The sequence below is a fragment of the Chiloscyllium plagiosum genome, chromosome 15 (genome assembly GCF_004010195.1).
Source record: "Chiloscyllium plagiosum isolate BGI_BamShark_2017 chromosome 15, ASM401019v2, whole genome shotgun sequence".
Taxonomy (NCBI): domain Eukaryota; kingdom Metazoa; phylum Chordata; class Chondrichthyes; order Orectolobiformes; family Hemiscylliidae; genus Chiloscyllium; species Chiloscyllium plagiosum.
The window spans coordinates 60,671,580-60,694,523 of NC_057724.1; the positions used below are offsets into that span (position 1 = coordinate 60,671,580).

General features: G+C 41.7%; 1 protein-coding gene across 1 annotated transcript in view; it reads left to right on the forward strand.

The window, feature by feature from the left end:
* Positions 1-22,944, forward strand: part of LOC122557517 (cytokine receptor common subunit gamma-like) — a 61,934-nt gene that overhangs the window by 17,595 nt on the left and 21,395 nt on the right. Inside the window, exons 4-5 of the mRNA XM_043705265.1 lie at positions 2,171-2,313; positions 9,707-9,872. Of these exons, the coding sequence (XP_043561200.1) occupies positions 2,171-2,313; positions 9,707-9,872 (309 nt within the window). The remainder of the gene's footprint in view (positions 1-2,170; positions 2,314-9,706; positions 9,873-22,944) is intronic.

Below are 22,944 nucleotides of genomic sequence, written 5' to 3' on the forward strand. Positions count from 1 at the left end.
CCATGACTCCTTCCCCAAAGTCCACTGTAGACCAGCATCAATGTGGACCAGTACATGCAGCAAGTCCTTTAGTCACCTCAGAACATTAGTTTTTATTTGCAATCACCAAAAGTGAACAACGATTAAACAACCAGAGCACCAACAATTATATAGCTAGTGAATTGCCTTATGAGGAAAGGCTCGAGAGGCCAGACCAGCATCCTCTGTAGATTAGAAGAATCAGCAATGTCTTAATTGAAGCGTATAAGACCAGATGGATGCCGAAAGGATGTTACCTCTTGTGAGAGAATCTAGAATTAAGGGTCATTGTTTAAAATTACGTGGCCGCCCATTTAAAACAGAGATGATGGAATACTTTTCTCTCAGAGGGTTGTGCGTCTTCGGAATTTCCTTCCTCAAAAGACAAAAGGTGCGGAATCTTCAAATAATTTTAAGGCAAAGGTAGATAGATGCTTGATGACCAAGGGGATGATAGGTCATCGGGGGATATATAGGAATGTAGACTTGAGTTTTAAGATCACACCAGCCTTGATCTTGTTGAACAGTAGAGCAGGTTTAAAGAGCTGCGTGGCCTACACTTATTCCTTATTTATATCATTGCATCCAGTTGTTATTAATGAGAATTGGGTGTCAGTTAGGTTCTGTCTGGCTTGTTGTGCTTGCCGCAGCTGCATTCTATCATGCTGAAGGTGATGTTCCTCCTGCTCAAAGGCTTCATCCTCCTGCCCCCTGGTTTTAGAACACTACCTTCTCTTCAGACTGCTTTGTTTTGAAAGCACAATATCAAATACACAAAATATACATAGAGATGTATAGCACTGAAACAGACCCTTCCATCCAACTCGTCCATGCCAACCAGATATCCCAACCCAATCTAGTCCCACCTGCCAGTACCCGGCCCGTATCCCTCCAAACCCTTCCTATTCATATACCCATCCAGATGTCTTTTAAATGTTGCAATTGAATTAGCCTCCACCACGTCCTCGGGCAGCTCATTCCATACATGTACCACGCTCTGCATGAAAACGTTGCCCCTTAGGTCTCTTTTATATCTTTCCCCTCTCACCCTAAACCTATGCCTTCTAGTTCTGGACTTCCCCACTTCCTTAGGGAAAAGACTTTGTTAATTTATCCTATCCATGCCCCTCATGATTTTATAAACCTCTATAAGGTCACCCCTCAGCCTCAGACGCTCCAGGGAAAACAGCCCTAGCCTATTCAACCTCTCCCTATATCTCAAATCCTCCAATCCTGGCAAGATCCTTGTAAATCTTTTCTGAACCCTTTCAAGTTTCACAACATCTTTCCGATAGGAAGGAGACCAGAATTGCATGCAATATTCCAACAGTGGCCTAATCAATGTCCTGTACAGCCACAACATGACCTCACAACTCCTGTACATGACACGGTCCCCTGTAGCTCCTTGGAATGAACCAGTCACATAAAAGATCAGGTTTGCTCGCTGAGCTAGAAGGTTTATTTTCAAATGTTTTGTCACCATACTAGGTAACATCTTCAGTAAGCCAAAGTTTTGTCTGGAGGTTCACTGGAGATATTACCGAGTATGGTGATGAAATGTCTGAAAATGAACCTTCCAGCTCAGCGAGCAAATCTACATCCAGAATCTCAACCTGAACTACAAATCTTCTCAAAACTCACTAACATAAAAGATCAATACAGTGGTCACCTTGACTGCTACCCGGATTGAATGGTCCACCCCTTCAGGTTCCCCTCCAGCAGCTGGCACAGTTCTGTGACAAAGTCCTGGGACATCCTCAGGCTGTGCCAACATTGCGCTTTGCTTATCCGGAGGAAAACTTTCCTTGCTGCAGCACTGAAGTGCAGAATCTTATCTCAAACTCCAGGAACTGATTGGAAAATGAGACTTCTTGGTGTCAACATGGTGAGAGCCCTTGCTTTGGCATTGCACACACTTTTCCAAGTTTCTCACTATAGCCCAGGGTCTGGGAAGATTCTTTCCTTTTTCAGTAATTCAGGGAGAATGAGTAGATAAGACATAGGATGGACACAAGGGTAAATGCTTGAGGGGCACAAGAAGTAAGGGGATGCAAGATTGTCCTACCATTTATTTTTCTGAAATAATCATTCTCTGAAAGTTCTTGAAATAACCTACTTCAATAACAGCAAAAACTCAATTCATGTCTTTCAGTGAAACTCTACCCTCCTACAAACATGACGCTGAATATGACAGAAAACAATGAGCTCCTTTTGAGCTGGGAAACACCAGCCAAGTTACTGAAATGTCGAATGTATGAAATCAGGCACCGCAATAATAAGAATAAAGACTGGCAGGTATGAGGACGAGGAAGCTCCACCAATTTTACTCTTCTCAATAATAGGAAAGACCAGCAGATCAGTGCACAAAGCTGAAACATTTGTAGTCTGCTTTGGTCAGCAATGTTGATCCACATCAGCCTCAGTAGGTCTGACCATCACAGATGAGAAAGTGAGGTCTGCAGATGCTGGAGATCAGAGCTGAAAATGTGTTGCTGGAAAAGCGCAGCAGGTCAGGCAGCATCCAGGGAACAGGAGAATCGACGTTTCATTTCCTGAAGAAGGGCTTATGCCCGAAACGTCGATTCTCCTGTTCCCTGGATGCTGCCTGACCATCACAGATGTCTGTCTTCGGCCAATTTAGTTCAGTCAACACAATATTAAGAATTGGCTGAAAGCACTGGATGTTGCGAAATCTATGACCCAGACAGCATCCGAGCAATAGTATTGTAGGCATATTCTGAAGAATTAGTTGTGCCCTAACCAAGCTATTCCAGTTCTGCTACAACAATGGCATTAGCCAAACTATGTTGGAATGACATCTCCAGTCGCAGGTGGCAGGGATGAGGGAGGGCACTGAGCAAGACAGGAAGAGCAATTGAACAGGACTCTCTCTGGACAAGGGTGCTTTTGGGGAAAGGCAGCCAGATGAAACCACAAGCTTAATTCCATAATTCCTCTTTACCTATCCTGAGTTTCTTTTCAATTCTGTAATAACCTGATGCTGGAGGAATAAAGATGCCCTTCTTCATAGTCATTGGGACATCCGTGTATTCAAATTTCATCTTATACTTCCGATGTAGTTGGCAGGATTGCACAGCATAGGCATCAAGAGATGCTAGGTGATATTGAAAGGCACTGGGCTGAGATGGAATTTGTGGTAGGAGGGTTGAGACTGACAAAGTCTATGAGAGAGGCTAGAATTACTCCATCATTAATGTAGACTCAGGTATTGGTGATAGAAATTGAAGCTTTAGTCCAAAAACAGCAGAGGCTCTCTTTATGTTTTGCCTTGAGATTACATAGGATGAAAGTGACCCTGCTGGTTGGATTTTCTACTTGCCAATGAAAGGAAGCTGGACAACGTTGGGGAATATTTGGAAACATGTGGTGGCCTGGCGATTGAAGACTTGATTGAAGGTGTACACCTGATAATTGCAGTCAGTAAATGGTGCTCACAATTGAGCCTCCTGTGGGAAAGTCCAATGGAAAATAGTGGGAAGGGCTACTTATGCTCAAAGAAGTGTGCGGTTGCATCTTTGAGGTACTGACAGAAGTTTATGGGAACTGCAGTAGTCTGACCCACCTAGAACAAACATTTTATAGGCAAATGCATGTTGAAGAGGAGGACATGGTATCTGTATCCCTGGAGCTGCTGAAGTTGCTTGATTGTGTTGTTCAGCTGGATTCCTCCTTCAGATTGCCCAGGGAAGAACATTTAGTGAAGCGGTGAAAGATAGTTATGTCCAAATGGAGTTGAGGAGACTTAATTGTGATAAACCTCAATTTTGTTTCAGTGGTGTGTGGGATCACATCATCTGGAACATGGGGAAATATCGAACTTGTAAGACCACAAAAGTGACTACCATCAGGCAGGTGACTGTCAGCATGGATGGGGATGTAGACCACAGGTTGAAGAAGCAGGCAGAACAGATTACTGCACAGCAAATGCAAATCCAATCCTTGTTGTCCGATCTCCATGGCAAGCTTCATGGTTGATCCCATTCAAGAGATGTTTGAATTATGTCAAGGTTCATTCGAGACTGCCCTCATCATCCGTGGCCACCATTGTCATCAGGCACATCCATTGCAATGGCTTTCCCTTCTCACTGGACTTTAAACTTTTTGGACCTCTCAGCGAGAGCCAGGCAGGAGTGAGAATTCTTCTTGAAGGGCACAATCTTATGTAGAGTGACAGGGACTTGCCCTAGAGTGAGCATAAAATTTGTCAATGTAGATTTGACATGGCTAATTGACACAGAACCAAGGGTATTTACTGTAACTTATTAGCTTTTCTGTGAGCAAATTGCTATGGGGTGTGAGCTGGTTGACATCTCTTCCCTCATCTAAGTCTCGTCTTTGTAGGGACTGGATGTACGTTACCATCATAGAATCTTTAGTGTGGAACCAGGCACTTTCTCCCTTTGAGTCCATACTGACCTCCAAAGAGCATCCCACTCACCTACCCTACACCTGTAACCCTGCATTTCCCTTGGCTAATCCAACTAGCCTGCATATTCCTGGACACTATGGGCAATTTAGCATGGCCAATACACCTAACCTGCACGTCTTTGGACTGTGGAAGGAAACCAGAGCACCTGGAGGAAACCCAGACAGACACAGGGAGAATGTACAAATTCTACACAGTCTCCCAAGGCTGGAATCAAATCCGGGTCCCTGATGCTGTGAGGCAGCAGTGCAAATTACTGAGCCACCATGCAGCCTCATTTATCTCTCCCTAACTGTCCTCAATAACACTTTTCATAGCCTAGAGTTTCTGATAGTTCATGATCCAATCAATAATCTAATGGAAATAAGGAACTTGAGAATAATCATGGTGTTTGGGTGTATCTAGGTGATCTATAAAGCATTGATAGTGACTGCTTTGAGGACCGTTGCGAAGTTGGCAGATGGGGCTTCAGGGATTTTGATACACTTAAAGTGTGTCAACTCATATGGGAAGAAATTACCCAACTGAATAGAGATGATACAAGCGTGGATCAGGTGAAATTGACAAGCTGTTTATTACAAGCAATATCACTGGAAGAGAAATTGACTACACTGACACAGAACTGATAGTCTGTACAGGTAGACCAAGGGTTCTTTTCCTCAAGCAGTGAGCACAGGCAGTTTTATAGGGGTACAGTCATGTGGTGTGAATTACAGTACAATCAAGAGTAAAACTCAATCAATGGGAGGACAATCAGCCGTCCGGTAACAACAATCAGTCAGTGATTGGGTTAGGAGATTCCAATCCTCCGTGAGAGTAGGTGCTAATATTTCTCATCCTGGCATCAATGGGTTTCCATTGTGGTGAGTCCACAAGCGAGGTATCTTGGTGCCTTTCAGTCTGTGCATCCTTTATGGAGTTCTAGTATGTGTGAGGAGTGAGGCTGCCCTTAGGGCTTCGGGAGCAGTTATGTTTACTGAAGGCGAGGAAGTCTGTTGTCAGGCTGTTTCAGGAAGTGTATTCCTCAATCTGGAAGTGGCTTGAGTCATCTCCTGTTTGCTGCCTAGTGTCTTAGTTCACCTGTTTGGTCAAGGCTGAGGCATTCTGGGTAGTTTCTGTTGTGGCTTAGGCAGACATGGTTCCTGATGTTCTTTGTGTCCATGGTGTGGGTGGACAGGGAAGTGGACTTTCTCCCACAGGGTCCTAGAATTGTTCAAGCAGCAATGAATTGGGCTGTCCCTTTACCTGCCCACATCACCTCTGGTCATGACACACCATCTCTAACTGATTGATATTTGGCATTACTAGAGTGCCACGTTTCACATGCTACATGCTCCCACCTGGTGTAATTTTGGGAGCAGCCCTTGTCATTGTGGGAGAATAGGGTAAGATATCCATCAGGCTACCAGTTTCGGTGACTAAGATGTTTACCCCCAACAAAGAATCTGTCCAGTAAAGATTCCTCACCATCCACCCCTTTACAGGGGCATGCCTGAAGACTACCTGCAGAGAATTTTGGGCCATGATGTCCTCAGCAAATCATCATGTTGGTAAGCCTCTCCTACAGTCCTCAAAAGGAGGAGAAACAGAAAAGTGAGGATCTATCACTTACGTCAATCAGAGTCTCAAGCTGAACAAGTAGAATGTGTAGAATTGCTCCTGTATGAAACTTAAACCATTGATTCTCCAGAAATAAAGAGATGTGTTGTGCAGGGTTAGAAGTCTTTAATGCAACCCACTTAGCTATTTTCAAACATCTACTGAGGTTTAATCAGTAGAAAGTCAATGGATTCCTGATGTTGCTCTATTCTGATGCCAGATTTAGTCTAGTTCAGTCAAAACTAATGCAATGTTGATGGCTTTAGTCAGAAGACTGACCATAGGAGGGACCCCACACCATAAACAGCTGCGTGGGTCTTTGGCCCAAGTCAAAGGCAGCATTCCAACCCTAATTGCCTATGACATTCTGACTAAAATTCAGTTGCGTGTCATGGATACAACTATGAATGAGATTTAAACCAAGTCTGGACAGGTCGAACCTGGTGTGGCTTCACCCTTGCCATCTAACTCAGAAAGCTTCAGCTGATTAACACAAACAGAAGCAGACTGCACCATTGCCAGAAGGCCTAACATCCAGCAACCCAGAGCCAATGACGAGCGTGTCCAAATAGGCACAGAAACTGTTGAGGTGCTGGAAGAGGATCAGCAAGAGGATGGAGTCCTCTATCAGCTGGTTCATGGTAAAGAGAGAATGTTGAAGCAACTTATCCTTCCTGACAGCCTCAAGTGTTGGTATTGGTTCATAATCAAGCAAGACACTAAGTGACAGAAAAGACTACTGCCCTGACCAGTCTGTGGCATTTTTGGTCCAGAATACCTGAGAGAATACCTACAGTTGTAATGTGAGAGCTGAGCTTTGGCCCAAGTCAGGAGGCAACTTCACCCCAACCTAGGATCCTTGGTAACCAAGAGACCTTTAGAGGTATTGCAGTAGATTTTGTAGTCCTTCTCCTCAGCAGTAATGGAATCGAGCGTGTTGTTGTACTCCTGGATGTCATCACCAAGTTCATGCAGGCTATTCCCACCCTTGACCAAAATACTTCAATTTATCCAGCATGTTAGTACCTGAAGGCTTGTCTGTTTCAGTGTTCTATGTCAGATTCACAGTGAGAGCAAAAGCTTTGCAAGGTCCGTGGCATTGCCAGGAGCTGCACCACTCAATATCATCCTGAGGGTAATGGATGATTCAGACAAATTCTGTATGACCATCTGTGAACCTGGCCTCATGAGAGTAAACCAATGTGGTCTGAGAACCTTTTGGAGATGGTTTTGGCTTATAATAGCACTCCTCATTCCTCCATAGGCTATTCTCCACAGTATCTCTTCTTCAGGCATGGCTATGTCCTGACAATGGACTTTCTCCTTGGTCTCCCCATGCCTTCTAATGGGGATGGTCAGATCAATGAGTGGGTAGCTGAGCACCACAAAAGGCTAAGCCTGGCATCTGAGATAACATCTAACATCTATTTGAGATAACTGAAAGAGAAGCACTGAGAAGAGAAGCATTGATCAATTGAAAGGCTAACAGAACGCATCGTCAGCACAAGGTTATTCTTCTGAAGTTGCAATATCAGGGCTTGGAATAAAATACAGATATCTGGGATGCTAAACTCCAAGGAGTCACCAAATGGCTTGACACAGGTAGTCACATCAATGTTGTTGAACTGATAGTTGGGACAGTCTCAGAAAATGATTCACAGAAGAAGAGAGCTGCTTGGGGTCAGACGTCTGATGAATGATTTGAAAACAAATTAATTGTGGAACCTCAAATGTCGTTTTACGATAATTTGAGTGAAATGGAGGGAGATAGTGATGAGGACTCCTGGACAGACCTGTGTGTTGTGAATTAAGAGGGTACATTCAGTGTGGGGAGGCCTACTCTGTCCCTCAAAAATGGAATGGAGTGACCTTTCAGGAGGCTTAAACTGAAGTAACAAATGCTGCAGATCCTGCAACTCCTGGAGACTTGAACAACCTATATCCCAATGTGGGTGATCTACCATAGAGCCTAGAGCCATTAGCAATGCAAAGAAGAGTTTGAGTAGGCTCTTGTGAGCAAATACTGCATATCACCAGAACCCTTTCAGATTGTCCAGGTCGGTGATGCAGGAAGAAATTGTTGCCAATAATATAGACACAAACATTCAAGCAACATGTTCCAATTGAATCTGCCGATCACCAAACTGCTTCATAAATTATCTGTATGTGCAGTATGTACTCATTGGGATGGCATGGCTCAAACAGGGAAGTGTTTGGAACCTCCAGCAGCAGGTGGCAATGGTGAGGGAGGGAACCAAGCAGGGCACTGGAGCTGTCAAACAGACCCTCTTGGGGGAAGGAGGCTTCATAGGAAAATCATTCCACCAGAGAAAGCATTTCCTTAAACAGATGCAACTACTAGTTTTGTTCCTTCTAAATACTTCTTTCCTTGCTTAAATCCCTTAATTTGTGTAATGACCTGATTCCAGTGGGATAAAGAATCCTTGTTTCAAAATGTTTTTGTCATCCTATATTCAGATCTAATATTACAATGTAAGACATGACCCAGGTACATTCTGTTCACAAAAAGCAGGAAATATTCAATCTGGCTAATTACTGGCCCACCAGCATCTCTTGATCATCAGCAAAGTGATGGATGAAATTGTTGACAATGCTAACTAATGTTTCTTATACAGCGATAGCCTGCTCACTGACACTGCCTGCAAGTTGCATTCAAGCCACTTGGCTCCTCAATTTATTACAGCCTTGGTCTAGACATGAAGAAAACAGTTGAACTCGTGAGGTAATGTGAGAATGGCTGATTAGATTAGATTTGATTACAGTGTGGAAACAGGCCCTTCGGCCCAACAAGTCCACACCGACCCGCCGAAGCGAAACCCACCCAGACCCCTACATTTACCCCTTACCTAACACTATGGGCAATTTAGTATGGCCAATTCACCTGACCCTGCACATCTTTGGACTGTGGGAGGAAACCGGAGCACCCGGAGGAAACCCACGCAGACACGGGGAGAACATGCAAACTCCACACAGTCAGTCGCCTGAGGCGGGAATTGAACCCGGGTCTCTGGCGCTGTGAGGCAGCAGTGCTAACCACTGTGCCACCGTGCCGCCCACCAGGCCTTTCATAAACAGACTGTAATAATCTTCATGGAAATAGACTATCAATGTTCCATGTTCGTCATTTGACTTTAATATCCAAGACATTCTAGGACTACAACATGTTTTCAAAAAGACATTGACAAACTAAAATGTCCGCTGTGATCTTGACAACGAAGCAACATTTAATGAGTATGACATCAAGGAGTGAATATAAAATAATAAATACAATATACCTAAGCCTAATGAATATTTAGTTGGTCACTGCATACATTTGCACTTTCAGTCTCAGTAAAACATGGACATCGAAAGAAAAATCTGATGGAAATTGACTTTTGAATTGTTGTTTTCTTATTTGTCCATGATGTTTCAACTCAGGAGATCTTGGATTGTCCCTTCCTCCTTGTACTATAAAGAGCAGGTTACTGAGAATGTGAGAAAATGGCGATCTGGAATGAGTTCCTTATCAATCAGTGTAAATAGCATGGAGTTTGGAGACACATTGTTTACCTATGAAATGAGATTTTAATATTTTCTTCAGTTCTGATTACAATGCTGCTTTTTCTGGATTTGTTCATCTAGGTACAAGTCATCACTGCACAAACAAAATTTGTTTTGTCAAGTGTAGATCCAAAGAAATTCTACACCTTTCAAGTTCGAAGTAAGATTAACCAGTACTGTGCAAATACTAAGCTGTGGAGTGAGTGGAGCTCAGCTATTCAGTGGGGAAAGGATCCCATCCAATCAGGTAAATTAAATATGCTGACAATGTAATAGATTAGACATCTGAAAACAGCATTCAAATAACATCCAAATGGAAGTAAAAATCAGCAGGGGTATAAAACCAGTTGCTGTTGAAACATTTTCTGGTTAGGAGTGTCACCTCTGAAAGTTGCCACCCAGGTAAACAGTGCGGTGAGGAAGGCATATGGCGTACTGGCTTTTATTGGTAGAGGAATTGAGTTCCGGAGTCCTGAGGTCATGATGCAGTTGTATAAGACTCTGGTGCGGCCGCATCTGGAATATTGTGTGCAGTTTTGGTCGCCATACTAGGAAGGATGTGGAGGCACTGGAACGGGTGCAGAGGAGGTTTACCAGGATGTTGCCTGGTATGGAAGGAAGATCGTATGAGGAAAGACTGAGGCACTTGGGGCTGTTTTCATTAGAGAAAAGAAGGTTTAGGGGTGACTTGATTGAGGTGTACAAGATGATTAGGGGGTTAGATAGGGTTGACAGTGTGAACCTTTTCCCGCGTATGGAGTCGGGTATTACAAGGGGGCATAGCTTTAAGTTAAGGGGTGGTAGGTATAGGACTGAAGTTAGGGGTAGGTTCTTCACTCAGCGAGTCGTGAGTTCATGGAATGCCCTGCCAGTAGCAGTGGTGGACTCTCCCTCTTTATGGGCATTTAAGCGGGCATTGGATAGGTATATGGAGGATAGTGGGTTAGTATAGGTTAGGTGGGCTTGGATCGGCGCAACATCGAGGGCCAAAGGGCCTGTACTGCGCTGTATTCTTCTATGTTCTATGTTCTATTTTGCTTTATCTCCAAAATCAGAAATATCCTGGGGAGAAGGCAGCTGGGAAAATGAAACATGTTCAGTATTGCCTATGTAATTTAACCTTCTTGCTCATTGATAATTAGATCCTTCTTTTTCATCCTGGGATAGGAATTGTGTGAAGTGACCTACCACAAAAATACATAGCATTCTTCAGTATTCCCACAGACAAGGTAAAGTATCAATGGGATGAGGCAATCCAGTATCTGAAGTAGCTATTTTCCAGGAAATAAGATTATTGAATTTGTAACATTTTACTTTCAGGCAAATAGATCCAGTGATTCAGGAAATGGATTGCCCCTGAAACAAACATACCAGCTTAACTAACTAAGGTAGAAAAACGAGCAAATAATTCACAAGATAGAACCCGTGCTGCATTTGGGTCTTGCAATATATTCTCATGAAAGGGCTAGGGAAGGGAACAGGGACTGGTGTTGGATGAATGGTGCTTCTGGTTAGGAGTGTCACCTTTATTGCTGATGTTGATACTTTAAGACATGTCCTCAACATGGTTGAGTACAGCTTTATCAAAATTACAAATGGTATCCTCTACTGTGGCAAATGTGATACCTTCTTGAACTTCTCATCCAGTGGGGCCTTTCACAAACAGACTGTAACAATCTTCGTGGAAATAGACTATCAATGTTCCATGTTCGTCATTTGACTTTAATATCCAAGACATTCTAGGACTACAACATGTTTTCAAAAAGACATTGACAAACTAAAATGTCCGCTGTGATCACCTAACAATCACAATGAAATGTTCAAAACCAGCTACCTCAGAATTACCATTTTTAATCAGTAGGCACTGAAACGTAATGAAGCATCAAAGCATTCTTCTGTTTTCTTCACACTTCTGTAATAACTTCATATGTTGGAGGTGAAAGGTCACCTATGGAATGATCAGCTTGAGAAAGACAATTGATATTCACTTGGAATACACAACGACCAGTATTTTGGCATCTTGATTTGAGTAATGAATTAAAGAGCTAAAGGTGTGTGTTATATATTGTTATAATTTGGGAATTTGGATGTTTAAAATGGATGTGACACATTTATTTGCTTCCTGCCACAAAGAGTCATGTGCAAAAAGAAAACTGACATCATTAATTAGTGATGGGAAACAACACCTAATCTCAATTATGACACTGCAGGAAAAGCTCCTTAATTTTTTTAAATTTTGAGATCACAAGAAAGGGGGAGATGGATGGTCTTTGTCATCCTGGAGTGTCCTGAGGGGAAGCCATCCATCTCTTTTGTTTTGTAAAGGTATCTCTGTGCATTTTGAGACCATGGGATTTCCTTCTGTCTGGAGCAAGGATGTGCCAGATCTGTGGGAGTGCTCTGAGTGCCCGATTAGTCTGGCTTTCTGCCTCACCCAGCTGTGGAGATGTGTCAATGAGGCACTCACCATATTGTGCTCTCAAATCCAATCATAGAATCATACAGCATGGAAACAGACCTTTCGTTCCAACTAGTCCAAATTGATCATGTTTCCAAGCTAAATTGTCCCAATTGACTCCTTTTGGTCCATATGCCTCCAAACCTTTCCTATTCATGCAATTTTCCAAATTACTTTTACATGTTGTAATTGTACCTGCAACCATCATTCCCTCTGGAAGTTCATTCCACACATGAACCACTCTGTGTAAAAAAGTTGCCTCTCATCCCTGTTTAAAACTTTCTCCTCTCACCTTAAAAATATGCCCCCTAGTTTTGAACTCCTCCACCTTAGGGTAGAGATCCTTGTCTTTTCACCCTATCTATGCTCCTGGGGAGAAAGTCTTTGAGTTAATGGGAGGGACAGCTGAAAGCTCTGCCAGCACATCCTCTCAGGCTTCAGTGACTTCCCCCTCACAGGTGGGGGTGGAACTAAATTTATTCTTTCATTGGATGAGGGCATTACTGGCAAGGCTAGCAATTGTTACCCATATCTAATTGTCTGAGAGCTGACAGGCTTTCTAGGCCATTTCAGAGGGCAGTTAAGAGTCAATCACACTGCTGTTTATCTGCAGTGACAGACTAGATAAAGGCAACAGATGATTTTCCTTAAATGGCATTAGTGAACCAGATGTGTTTTTATAACTATCAAATTTCAATTCCAGATTTCATGAACTGCGTTTAAATGCCATCAACAGCATTGGTGGGATTTGAACCCATCCACCTCAATACATTAGCCTGGGCACCTGGATTGTTAATCTAATAACATTATTATGACACCACAATCCCCCCATTTCAGGGTCTTAGGCACTGGTTTCCTTATGGCTAATGGCTGCTAGTTGTCTCTAATGTCTGATAAGAGAAAAATGGGTTTTAGTTGTGTAAAAGATTAAAGCATGCTTGTTGTCTAAACATAGTATGTAAAGTGCTCAATAAATCCTGAAACCTTGAGCAAATAACAAGGTCAAAGCTTGGAATTTTGTTATTGGAGACTAAGCATTAGTATTATTTGAAAAGAAGCCCAAAGAACTCAGATGCTGCTAATCAGAAACACAAACAGGAATTATTGGAAAAACTCAGTAGGTCTAATAGTATCTGTGGAGACAAAACAGAGTTAACGTTTTGGGTCCAGTGACAGCTCTTCAGAACTCAGTACTGTTACCTGTCTTTGGGGAATTGTAAAGTTCACCAGACATTATCAAATAAAAAAATCCCTGAAGAGTTATGTGACGAGTATGCCAAACATGAGGAAAAAAATGTAGGTCTGTAATGGTAATATGTTAAAGTGATAGTGTGACAGGGAAGATAGTCAGAACAGAAGTGTATTTACAGTGGTAAGAGAAATAGGAAGGGAAATATAATTATTATATGATTTGAAAATGAATCAGAAATTGAAAATTCAAAATTTGACCATTCAGTGGTCAGATTAGACATAATGGAACTACTTAGAAACGTTAAATGGAATATTAGGTATCTCTCAGAAACTATTGAAGGACTTATGAAAGATATCACAGATTTATAAATCAATTCATATGAACAGGCCAGGAGAAACCACTTTGGCTTTATATGATGTTAATGTGGGTGTGTTACCCATAAAGCAAATCCTTATAGACTCTGCCCAGACAGAGTAGCTCAAGTCAGTGACCGAAATTAAGTTCATGATGGAGAATGACATTGTTGAATTGAGTCATAGTAGCTAAAGCTCTCCTATTGTTTTGATGCTGACACCAGATGGATCAAAGACCATACATCAATGATCACAAAGTTAATATAGTAGCAAAAGCACATTTGTATCTGAATCCACGATTTCAAGATTGTATTGAGAGAATTAGATAAACATGATTAGTTATAAAAATTGACTTGTTAAAAGGCTATTGGAAGATGCCTTTGACTAGCACAGGCAAAGAACTATCAACTTTTCTCATAGCACTTGCACCACATCAAACTAAAGCCTTGCCATTTGGACTGAAAACTGCACCAGCAATTTTTCATATTTAATAAGCACGGCCATCAAAAGATTATCTAATATTTGTTGCATACATCAGTGTTCTGGTTGTATTGGCCAAACTTGAGAGAACCTTTACATAACTTGAATGAGCTGTTTAATCAGTTACAAAGAGCCAATTTGATCATAAATTTGGCTAAAAGTGAATTTGCCAAAGCAAAAGTGACTTACTTGGGTCATACTGTGGGACAAAGCCAAGTAGCACCCAGAGCAGCAAAAAATAGGGATATATTGGATTTTCCCATGCCTTAGTGAAAATTCTGTGATATATTGAAATTTGCAGAGATTTTTGATTTGTTCATAGGATGTGACCATCACTAGAAAGGCCAACATTTACTACCTAGAGGGCAGTTAGAAATCAATCATATTACATGGGTCTGGAGCCATAAATAGGCCAGACCAGATGAGAATTGCAGATTTCCTTCCTTAAGGGGCAGTAAGGAACCAATTGGGTGTTTATGACAATAGCTGCTATTACTCTAGCTTTCTATTGTCACTTTTTAAAAATTAAGTTCAAATTTGACTAATGAATTTGAATTCATGTCTTCAGGTCATTCAGCTGGGCTCTGAATTACTAGTCCAGTGACATTACCACAATGCCACCATCTTCCCCATTGCATGTGCATTCCAAATTTCACACTCTTATGACTCCTTTGACAAGTTTATTCAAGGAAGGCAAGAATTTTGAATGGACAAAAGAATGATAGATCACTTTAAAAAAATTTGAAAGCTGAGCCTACAGCAATAGTTTTACTAGCATATAATTATTAAAAGGTTAGTGATGCCAGTGACATTAGCATTGGTGTATTGGTATAACAGGAGAATGTGATAGGATTTAAATGACCAGTTCATTTTTTTTCCCAAGAAAATTAACTGAGTGTAAACAGAAATATTCAATTGTGAGAAAAGAGTCTCTGATTTTAGTGTAGACTAAAAGTCTCCACTAGTGTAGACACTAAAGAGTTTTGAAGAGCACATATTCAACAATTCTCTGTTGACTGTGATTTACGTGGGCCACAACTCTTCAGTGTCTTTTTCAGAGATTCCATGACAATGAAACTGTTTTATTGGAGTCTAATGCAACCATACAAGTTGTTAACTGTAAATATGAAAGTTGCTAATAATAAAATATATTGTGATCAAAATACCTTCTTATTTTTCAAAAGGGAGGCCTGATGAAGCTTTGTAATGTAATATTATTATTTATAAACTTGGATTCAAAAAATGGGGGGAAATGGATTTTAGTTTTCAGTTCTGTGAAGGTGACATTTGTTTAAGATAGTGGTGTGCATTCACTTGGAACACTGAACTTATCAAGAAATCACATGATTTTGCAAAATGATTCAACAATGTACTTGTTGAGATAATTCCTGTATATTGATGACATCAGTTTTTGTGATCCACAGAAAAGATACATGTCCAGAAGCCACAATCAGGTTTTCAGTTTAGAAGAACATGACCTGAGGTAGGACAAGTTTAGTTTGTAGAAGTCTTCAGGCTGGAAAGGAGTCTTTGGATGTTTTAGCAGCCCAAAGAGAAAGGCTGAGAAGGGTCCTGGGTTTGTCTTAAGGATAATTGAGAACATTAAGTTGGTTACCCGTATTGCGTGTGAGTGGAAGAGATAGATAATTCCATCGAGTGAATGTATAGAAAATCACTGAAAGGAAACATTTGCAACTTCATCAGGTGAGTAAGAAATTCAAAAGTCAAGATAGTCCACAGTGAGTGAGTGTCTGTAAAGGATTTTGTTGGGGAAAAGTGATGAATGATTATTTTTAATGTTTATGATGAAAATCAATAATGACTTGAAAGTCGTTCGTCATCTACATACATGTATAATCTTTCCAATGTGCTGAAAGGGACCCAAAATTGGGATTCCTGCCCTTAAGCACAGAACCTCCCATATAAATGCGGGCAGGAGTAGAGTTGTTTTGGGCTTCACAACTGCTCAACTCCCTGAGGTGGCTCACAATTTAAACAGCAATTTTGGTATTCTGACTCTATGGAACCCAGAGTGCTCAGGACAGAACCCAGAGTGCTCAGAGTTGGTTTCTTCTCAGCACATTTCTTTTGGATAGACAGTGTACCCCTCTTATGGATATGGTCCCCAACAACTTGGGGGTGGGGTTTAGGTCACAAATATCCTTTGGAAGAGTCAGGTATGGTTTGTGGGTAGCTTGTCAGGTACCCATTGCAATTGTTAACTGTCGAAAGTATTGTGCACAAAGGGTGCATAACTGTTTGGAACTGTTAAACTTTTAAAGCATTTGTCAAATTTATCAATAAATTTCAAGAAATACGAAGATCTATCAAAGTGTGAAAACATGTCAAGAACTGTTAAGAAATGTAAAGGTATCTCAACCCTGTCATGATCTGTCAAGAAGTGTCAAAGCTGTCAGGATGTGAAGAAATGTTTCTATGAATGAAAATATTTTTCTCAACAAAATGTAGTCAGAAACATAAAACATAAGTCATTGAACTTTCCTTTTTTCTCATTGTGCATAGATACTTGTGAATAACAGGTGAGTAAACATAGTAGATGAATGGGAAAGGATGGTGGGTGAACATGGATCAGCTCTGGGAGAGTTTGAGGGTGTCAAGGGATGAGCTGAAAACATGCTTATTTTGGATTTTTTTTTAAAAACAGTGCTGGAGGACCAAAAGATATTTTCTGCCCAGCCCAGTTTCACAACTGGCAGCTTCCTCAGTTCTTCCCAGATCCTCTGTCCCAATGTTTAATCCAGCCCTTGCTCCCAGACTGAAAATGGAGAGAGTGTGGGGCTATTTTAAATAAAAACCCAGAAGAACTGCGGATTCTGTAAATCTCAAATAAAAACGGAAGTTGCTGGAAAAGCTCTGCAAGTCTGGCAGCATCTGTGAAGAGAAATTAGAGTTAACATTTCAGATCTGATGGTCTTTCCTCAGAACCATTCTGAGGAAGGGTCATTGGATCCGAAACATCAACTTTGATTTCTCTTCATAGATGCTGCCAGATCTGCTGAACTTTTCCAGCAACTTCTGTTTTTGTTTCTGGCCATTTTTGAAGATTGTTTTGCACAGCTGGGAACTCTCAATCTCCCGCTTCTGCTCACTCAATCTAGGAGAGAAAATCAGGACCTGGATGGAATAGAATTTTGTCCATACAGTGGGGAAATGGGCCATTTGGCCTAAAAACTCCACACCAACCCTCTGACGGGCATCCTATCCTATCCCTGCACCTCCCATGGCTAATCCACCTCACTTACACATCCCTGGACACTACAGGCAATTTAGCACAGATAATCCACATAACCTGCACATCTTTGGACAATGAGAGGAAACCCATGCAGACAAGGGGAGAATATGTGAACTCCACACAGATAGTCACCCAAGGGCGGAATTGAACCCAGATCCCTGGCACCGTGAGGCAACAGTGCTAATTACTGAGCTATTGTACCATCCCATGGTCATTAACTTATATCAGGAAGAGTGGAATTCTTAACACCAACCTGTAGGGAACCATATTTTAAACCTTCCTTCAGCCTGTGTAACTCACCTTTACCAGCTCTTTCCTGCCACTCAGTCAGTTAGTTATCCATGTTGTTATTATGTCTTTTATGCCATCAGTTCTAACTTTGCTCACAAGACTGTTATGTATCAAATGCCTTTTGCAAGTCTATTTACATCAACTATACTATCATCATCAAGCCTTTCCATTACCTCAAGAAAATTAGTGAAACACGATTTTCTCTTAATAAATCCATGACTGAATTTCCTTCTTGAATTTGCCCAAGTGACTAATCATTTGTCTTGAGTTATTGTTCCTTAAAGTTTGCATACTGCCAAGGTTAGTGTCTGGCCTGTAGTTACTAGGCTTATTCTTAAATGAGTTATTGAACAAGGGTGTAGTACAGTAGTTCCCCACCACCACCAACCCCCCCCACCCCGTACCTGCGGGGGATACATTCCAGGAGCTACTGCAGAAGGCCGAAACCGCGAATAGGTGTGAACCCGTTAATTTAAATATGAAACGTACCTTCCCAGCAGTCCCCTGGTCCATGGTTCTGGAATGTTCCCTTTTATATGTTCGAGCTGCAGTAAACTGCAGGTAACTTAAACCACGGCAACCGCACTCGTGGATACGGGGGTCATCGTGTACATGCAATTCTCTAGTCCTTTGGCAAAACCTTGTTGCCAGAGATTTGGAATATTACTGTCAATGCCTCTGTCATTTCCATTCCTCCTTTAGTATCCTTGGATACATTTCATTGAGGCCTGATAGTTCAGCAACTTTATGCACAGCTTGCATGTTAACACCTCTTTACTAATTTAAATCCATTAAGTGTGTCAGCTGTCCCTTCTTCGTCTATGATTTGGGTAGCATTTCCCACCATAGACATAAAGCACCTCAACCAGCACCCCACCTCCATGTCTAAGTTTCCTTTTAGGTCCCTAATCAGCCCAACTTATCCTTTTTCTGTGATGTAGAGGTGCTGGTGTTGGAACGGGGTGGACAAGGTCAGAAGTCACACGACACTAGGTTATAGTCCAACAGGTTTATTTGAAATCAAAACTTGCAGAGTGCTGCCCCTTCGTCAAGGGCAATGCTCTGAAAACTTTTGATTTTAAATAAACCTGTTAGTCTTTAACCTGGTGTTGTTTGACTTCTGGCTATATCCTTTTTCCATCATTTTATGATTTATATATCAAAATTGAATTTTTTAATGTTCATTATCATTCTCTTCTCACACTCTCTCTTTGCTTTTTTCATTTGTTTTTTCCAATTCTTCATCAAATCTTCTGTATTAAATCTGATTCTCATTGTATTATTCACCTGAATTTGTCATATGTACTCTTTCCTGTTTCATATTTGATCACTCAGGGAGCTCTGGGTTTTGTTGCCCTACCTTTTCTGCTTATGGAAGTTACCTTGACTATATCAGACCTATGCAAAAGTGAGGACTGCAGATGCTGGAAACCAGAGTTTAGATCAGCATGGTGCTGGAAAAGCACAGCAGGTCAGACAGCATCCGAGGAGCAGGAAAATCATTTTGCCCGAAACGTCGAATTTCCTGCTCCTGGGATGCTGCCTGACCTATGATATCAGACCTATCTCCTTTTTAATGACAGCTCATTGTTCAGCTATAGTTTTGTCTGTCAACCTGTAATTTAGACTTATGTTGGCTGGATTTGTCTCACGTCATTGAAATTGGCCCTCCTCCAATTAATTATTCTTATTTTAGAGCGCTCCTTGTTCTTTTCCATTGCCAAGCCTAGTGTTATCTATAGTATCTGAAACACAGTGACCCACAGTACAAGTCTAAAAAACAAATACCATTATATTTTACCACACCAGGTTGTGCTGTTTGCTTTATTTCCTTTATTTCCTCTTTTCTACTTAATATTATGTTACCAGTTTGATTGTGAAAATGTACTGAGATGGGGGGTACAAATAAAATTACTTGGATTATAGATTGCTCCCTTTTGGGCATTGGACATAGAGAGCTCTGGTCTGTAGCAGACAGGAGGTTCACTACCTCTTAAAGAAAGAGAAGTGAATACTGCAGCGTCTGAGGAGGGAAGCCCCAGAGAACATCTTGATGTGGGATTGCTTTCACAAATGTGAAGTACAAAAGTTCAAAGTTTTTTTGCCCCAAACTGGTGATTTTAAATTTTGGTTTTCTTTCTTTAGGTATGTAAATTTTGATGAACTTTTGTTTAATAGGTTAATTTGTTTATCTCTGTCCTTTTTTTAAACTTGACGCCAGTAGGTTTCCCGATTTGAATCCCTAAGCAGATGTTTCGTTGGAGAGTTGCCAAGCTGGTCAAACAGCCTGAGTGAAATTCCATGCCCTGTAGTTAGCATTTACATAACTATATATCACATCAATAGAGAATATATGACCCTGCTTTAACATAGACAAGTTTCATGGAAGTTCCTTTTTCCAAAGGAGACTGAGGCAGAAATTGACATCCCCATTAGCAATGAAAGCCCAAATTTTTAAGCAGCCTAATCAGAACATGTCATACTTTATGTGGCAGTACAGGGATGAATATGACCTATTGGGTCCCAGTTTCCAAATGCTAACAACTATTTCTTGAGGCTTTGGCACATCTATCTAGCTCTGTCGTGGAGATCTACCTTTTCAGTACCTGAGTTTGTAGAGATTCAGAACTGTACCATCTGATCTAAGAACATCTGTGATGATCTTGCAAAATTGGGTTGGCGCATTAACTAATAGGAATTATTAACTGTGGCCTTGACATTTGATTGTAGCCATTTTCCGTGATTCTGTGTTCAGTTTAGCTCTTCCCATTTGGTCAGCCTGCTTACATTTCTGACTACTTTGCTCACATTGCTGAGCAACAAAATAGTAAAATATTCATGGCAGGATCCAAGATGGTGGCGTTCTGTTAGGATTGCGTTTGATGGGCTCCGTGCTAAGCCAGAACCCATCCAAAATGCTTTTCTGTGAGTAAAACATAGTAAAAGAGCTAGAAACCTGAAAAGAATCTACTCACCTTTGTCTTTGCAGCTGGGGGATGCTGAAGAAAGGAGGGAGCTCACCCAGGGCCAGTACCATGGTCCTGACCTCTGAAACTGAATGTTTGCTTACTCACCAGACCCGAGTTGAGGAGCTGGCCAAATCTCATGAGGTCCTGGGGAAGCAGATCTTGGAAATAATTGATGAGAAGATGACTCCTGTAACTGCTATGCTGCAAGACTTGGGAAAAAGGACCAATGAGCTCAAGCGCTGGGCTGCAGGGGTAGAGGCAGAGACTGACTTCTCCAAGAGCCGCATTGAAGCCCTGGAAACATAGGCCCAGGGTCTGTTGGATCTGGTAGACGATCCCTTAAACAGGCAGAAGAAAGGACCAGCGTGTTGTTAGCATACCAGAGGGGCCGGAAGGTGAGCAGTTGGTGAAGTTCTTTGAGAGGTGGTTCCCGAGATTCTTGGTTTGGAGGTTGAGAAGGGAAGGATAACAATTGAAAAAGCCCACCGGATTGTGTCACGAAAGGCAGGTGCAGATCAGTGCCCGTGCCCTGTCCTGGTAAGGTTCCATCATTGTAAAGACAACCAGAGGGTCAAGGGAGCCTCTAAAGCCCAGGGGAGGGATTTGAAGACTTGGCGGCTCCAGGGTCATGTTTTTCCAAGACTTCTCGGCGACAGCGGTCTGGAAAAGGATGTCCTACAACGGCATCAAGGGGAGATTGAGAGAGCTTGGGATCCAGTATTCTTTAAGATATCCAGCGGAGTTTCAGATCAATCATAATGAATCCATACATTTGTTTGACCTGCCAAAGAAAGCGAAGAACTTTGTGAACATGTTGACTTAAGTCGAATGGCCGAATAGGTGTAGAGGACAGAGCTGTTCAGGTTTGCTTTTGTTTAAAGAGGACTTGGTGGAGTCTCCTTTCTGATAATAAGTTGTGTGAAATGATGTCAGGGATGGATAGAGTATTTATCTTTAATTTCTAAGTTATGTTAAGGGATGAGTGACTTATTTATTTTTAGTTTACTTGTCTATAGTATTAACCTTGCTCATGGGTGTTTTTTATTCTCTACCGGGTAGTCGGTGTATGTGGCGCGACCCTAGCTGGTAGGAGTTGAGACGGCAGTTGGGATGGTTAGTAGGGTTGTAGGCTGTATAGGTACCCCCTTCGAATGGGGGGGAAAGTCCTCCAACCAGTGTTTTTGGCAATTATTTGTTTTTCTGTTTTTGTTGTACATAATTTTTGTAAGTTTTGTAGATTTGTTGGCTGTAGTTATTTTAGTTTATGTAGTTTTTGGGTTTTGTGGATAGCTCAGTGATCTATAGTTCAGGTTCTTCTCTCTCTGGAGTCTAAATGGTGCTATAGAAGGTTATGGCTAAGGATGTGTTTAAGTGATGCACCTGGAATACTAAGGGGAGTCATTCATCTGTCAAGAGGAGTAGAAGATACTTTTCAGCTTTAAAAGGAAGAGAGTGGATGTTGCCTAATTACATGAGACACACTTAGATGATGCAGAGCATTTGAAGCTGCAACAGAATGGGTATGACCAGGTTTATTTTTCATCTTTCAATACGAGGAGTAGAGCGGTGGCCATTTTAGTTAGGAAGAATATCCCATTTAAGTTATTAGAGTGCATTAAAGACACAAATGGGAGATTTGTAATCCTTAAAGCTTTGATACATGGGGAAGATTACAGAATCTTAAGTGTTTACTGTATTCCGGCCCACCTGCTTAAATTCTTGACAGATGCACTTTCTAGACTGGTTAACCTTACATTTTTACATATCAATGTAGGAGGAGATTTCAATTGTCTCATACACCCTACGGTAGACAGATTGCCCAAAGGCTCGCCGATATCTTCTTAACAAACGGATGGTCTATGCTCGGTAAGTAGCCCATCCATGCTTTGGGAAACAGCTAAAGCCAATGCTGGGGGTTGGTTATTTCCTTTTCAGCCAGTAAGAAGCAACAGAGGGGTGAGCAGCAGCGTTTGCTTGAGATGTGTCTGAAAGTAGCTGAAAAGGCTCTCACTGGATAAACTGCAGAGGATCACGGCGCTTCAGTCTACGCTGAACTCCATGCTCACATGGACAGCTGAGAGGGAGCTTACATTTGCAAGTCAAAGGCTGTTTGAGCATAGGGATAAGCAGGGCAAGTACCTAGCATATCTTGCTAGGAAAAGGAGTGCCCCCCTCCACCCCCCGCCTCTCCCTCCCCAGGCCATTATCTTGATCAGGGAGGACACTGGAAATTTGACCGAGGATTGTAAAAGGATTAATGCAGCATTCCAGATATTTTACTCTGAATTATACCAAGCTGAAAGCTGTGAGAGTGGGCAGGTTA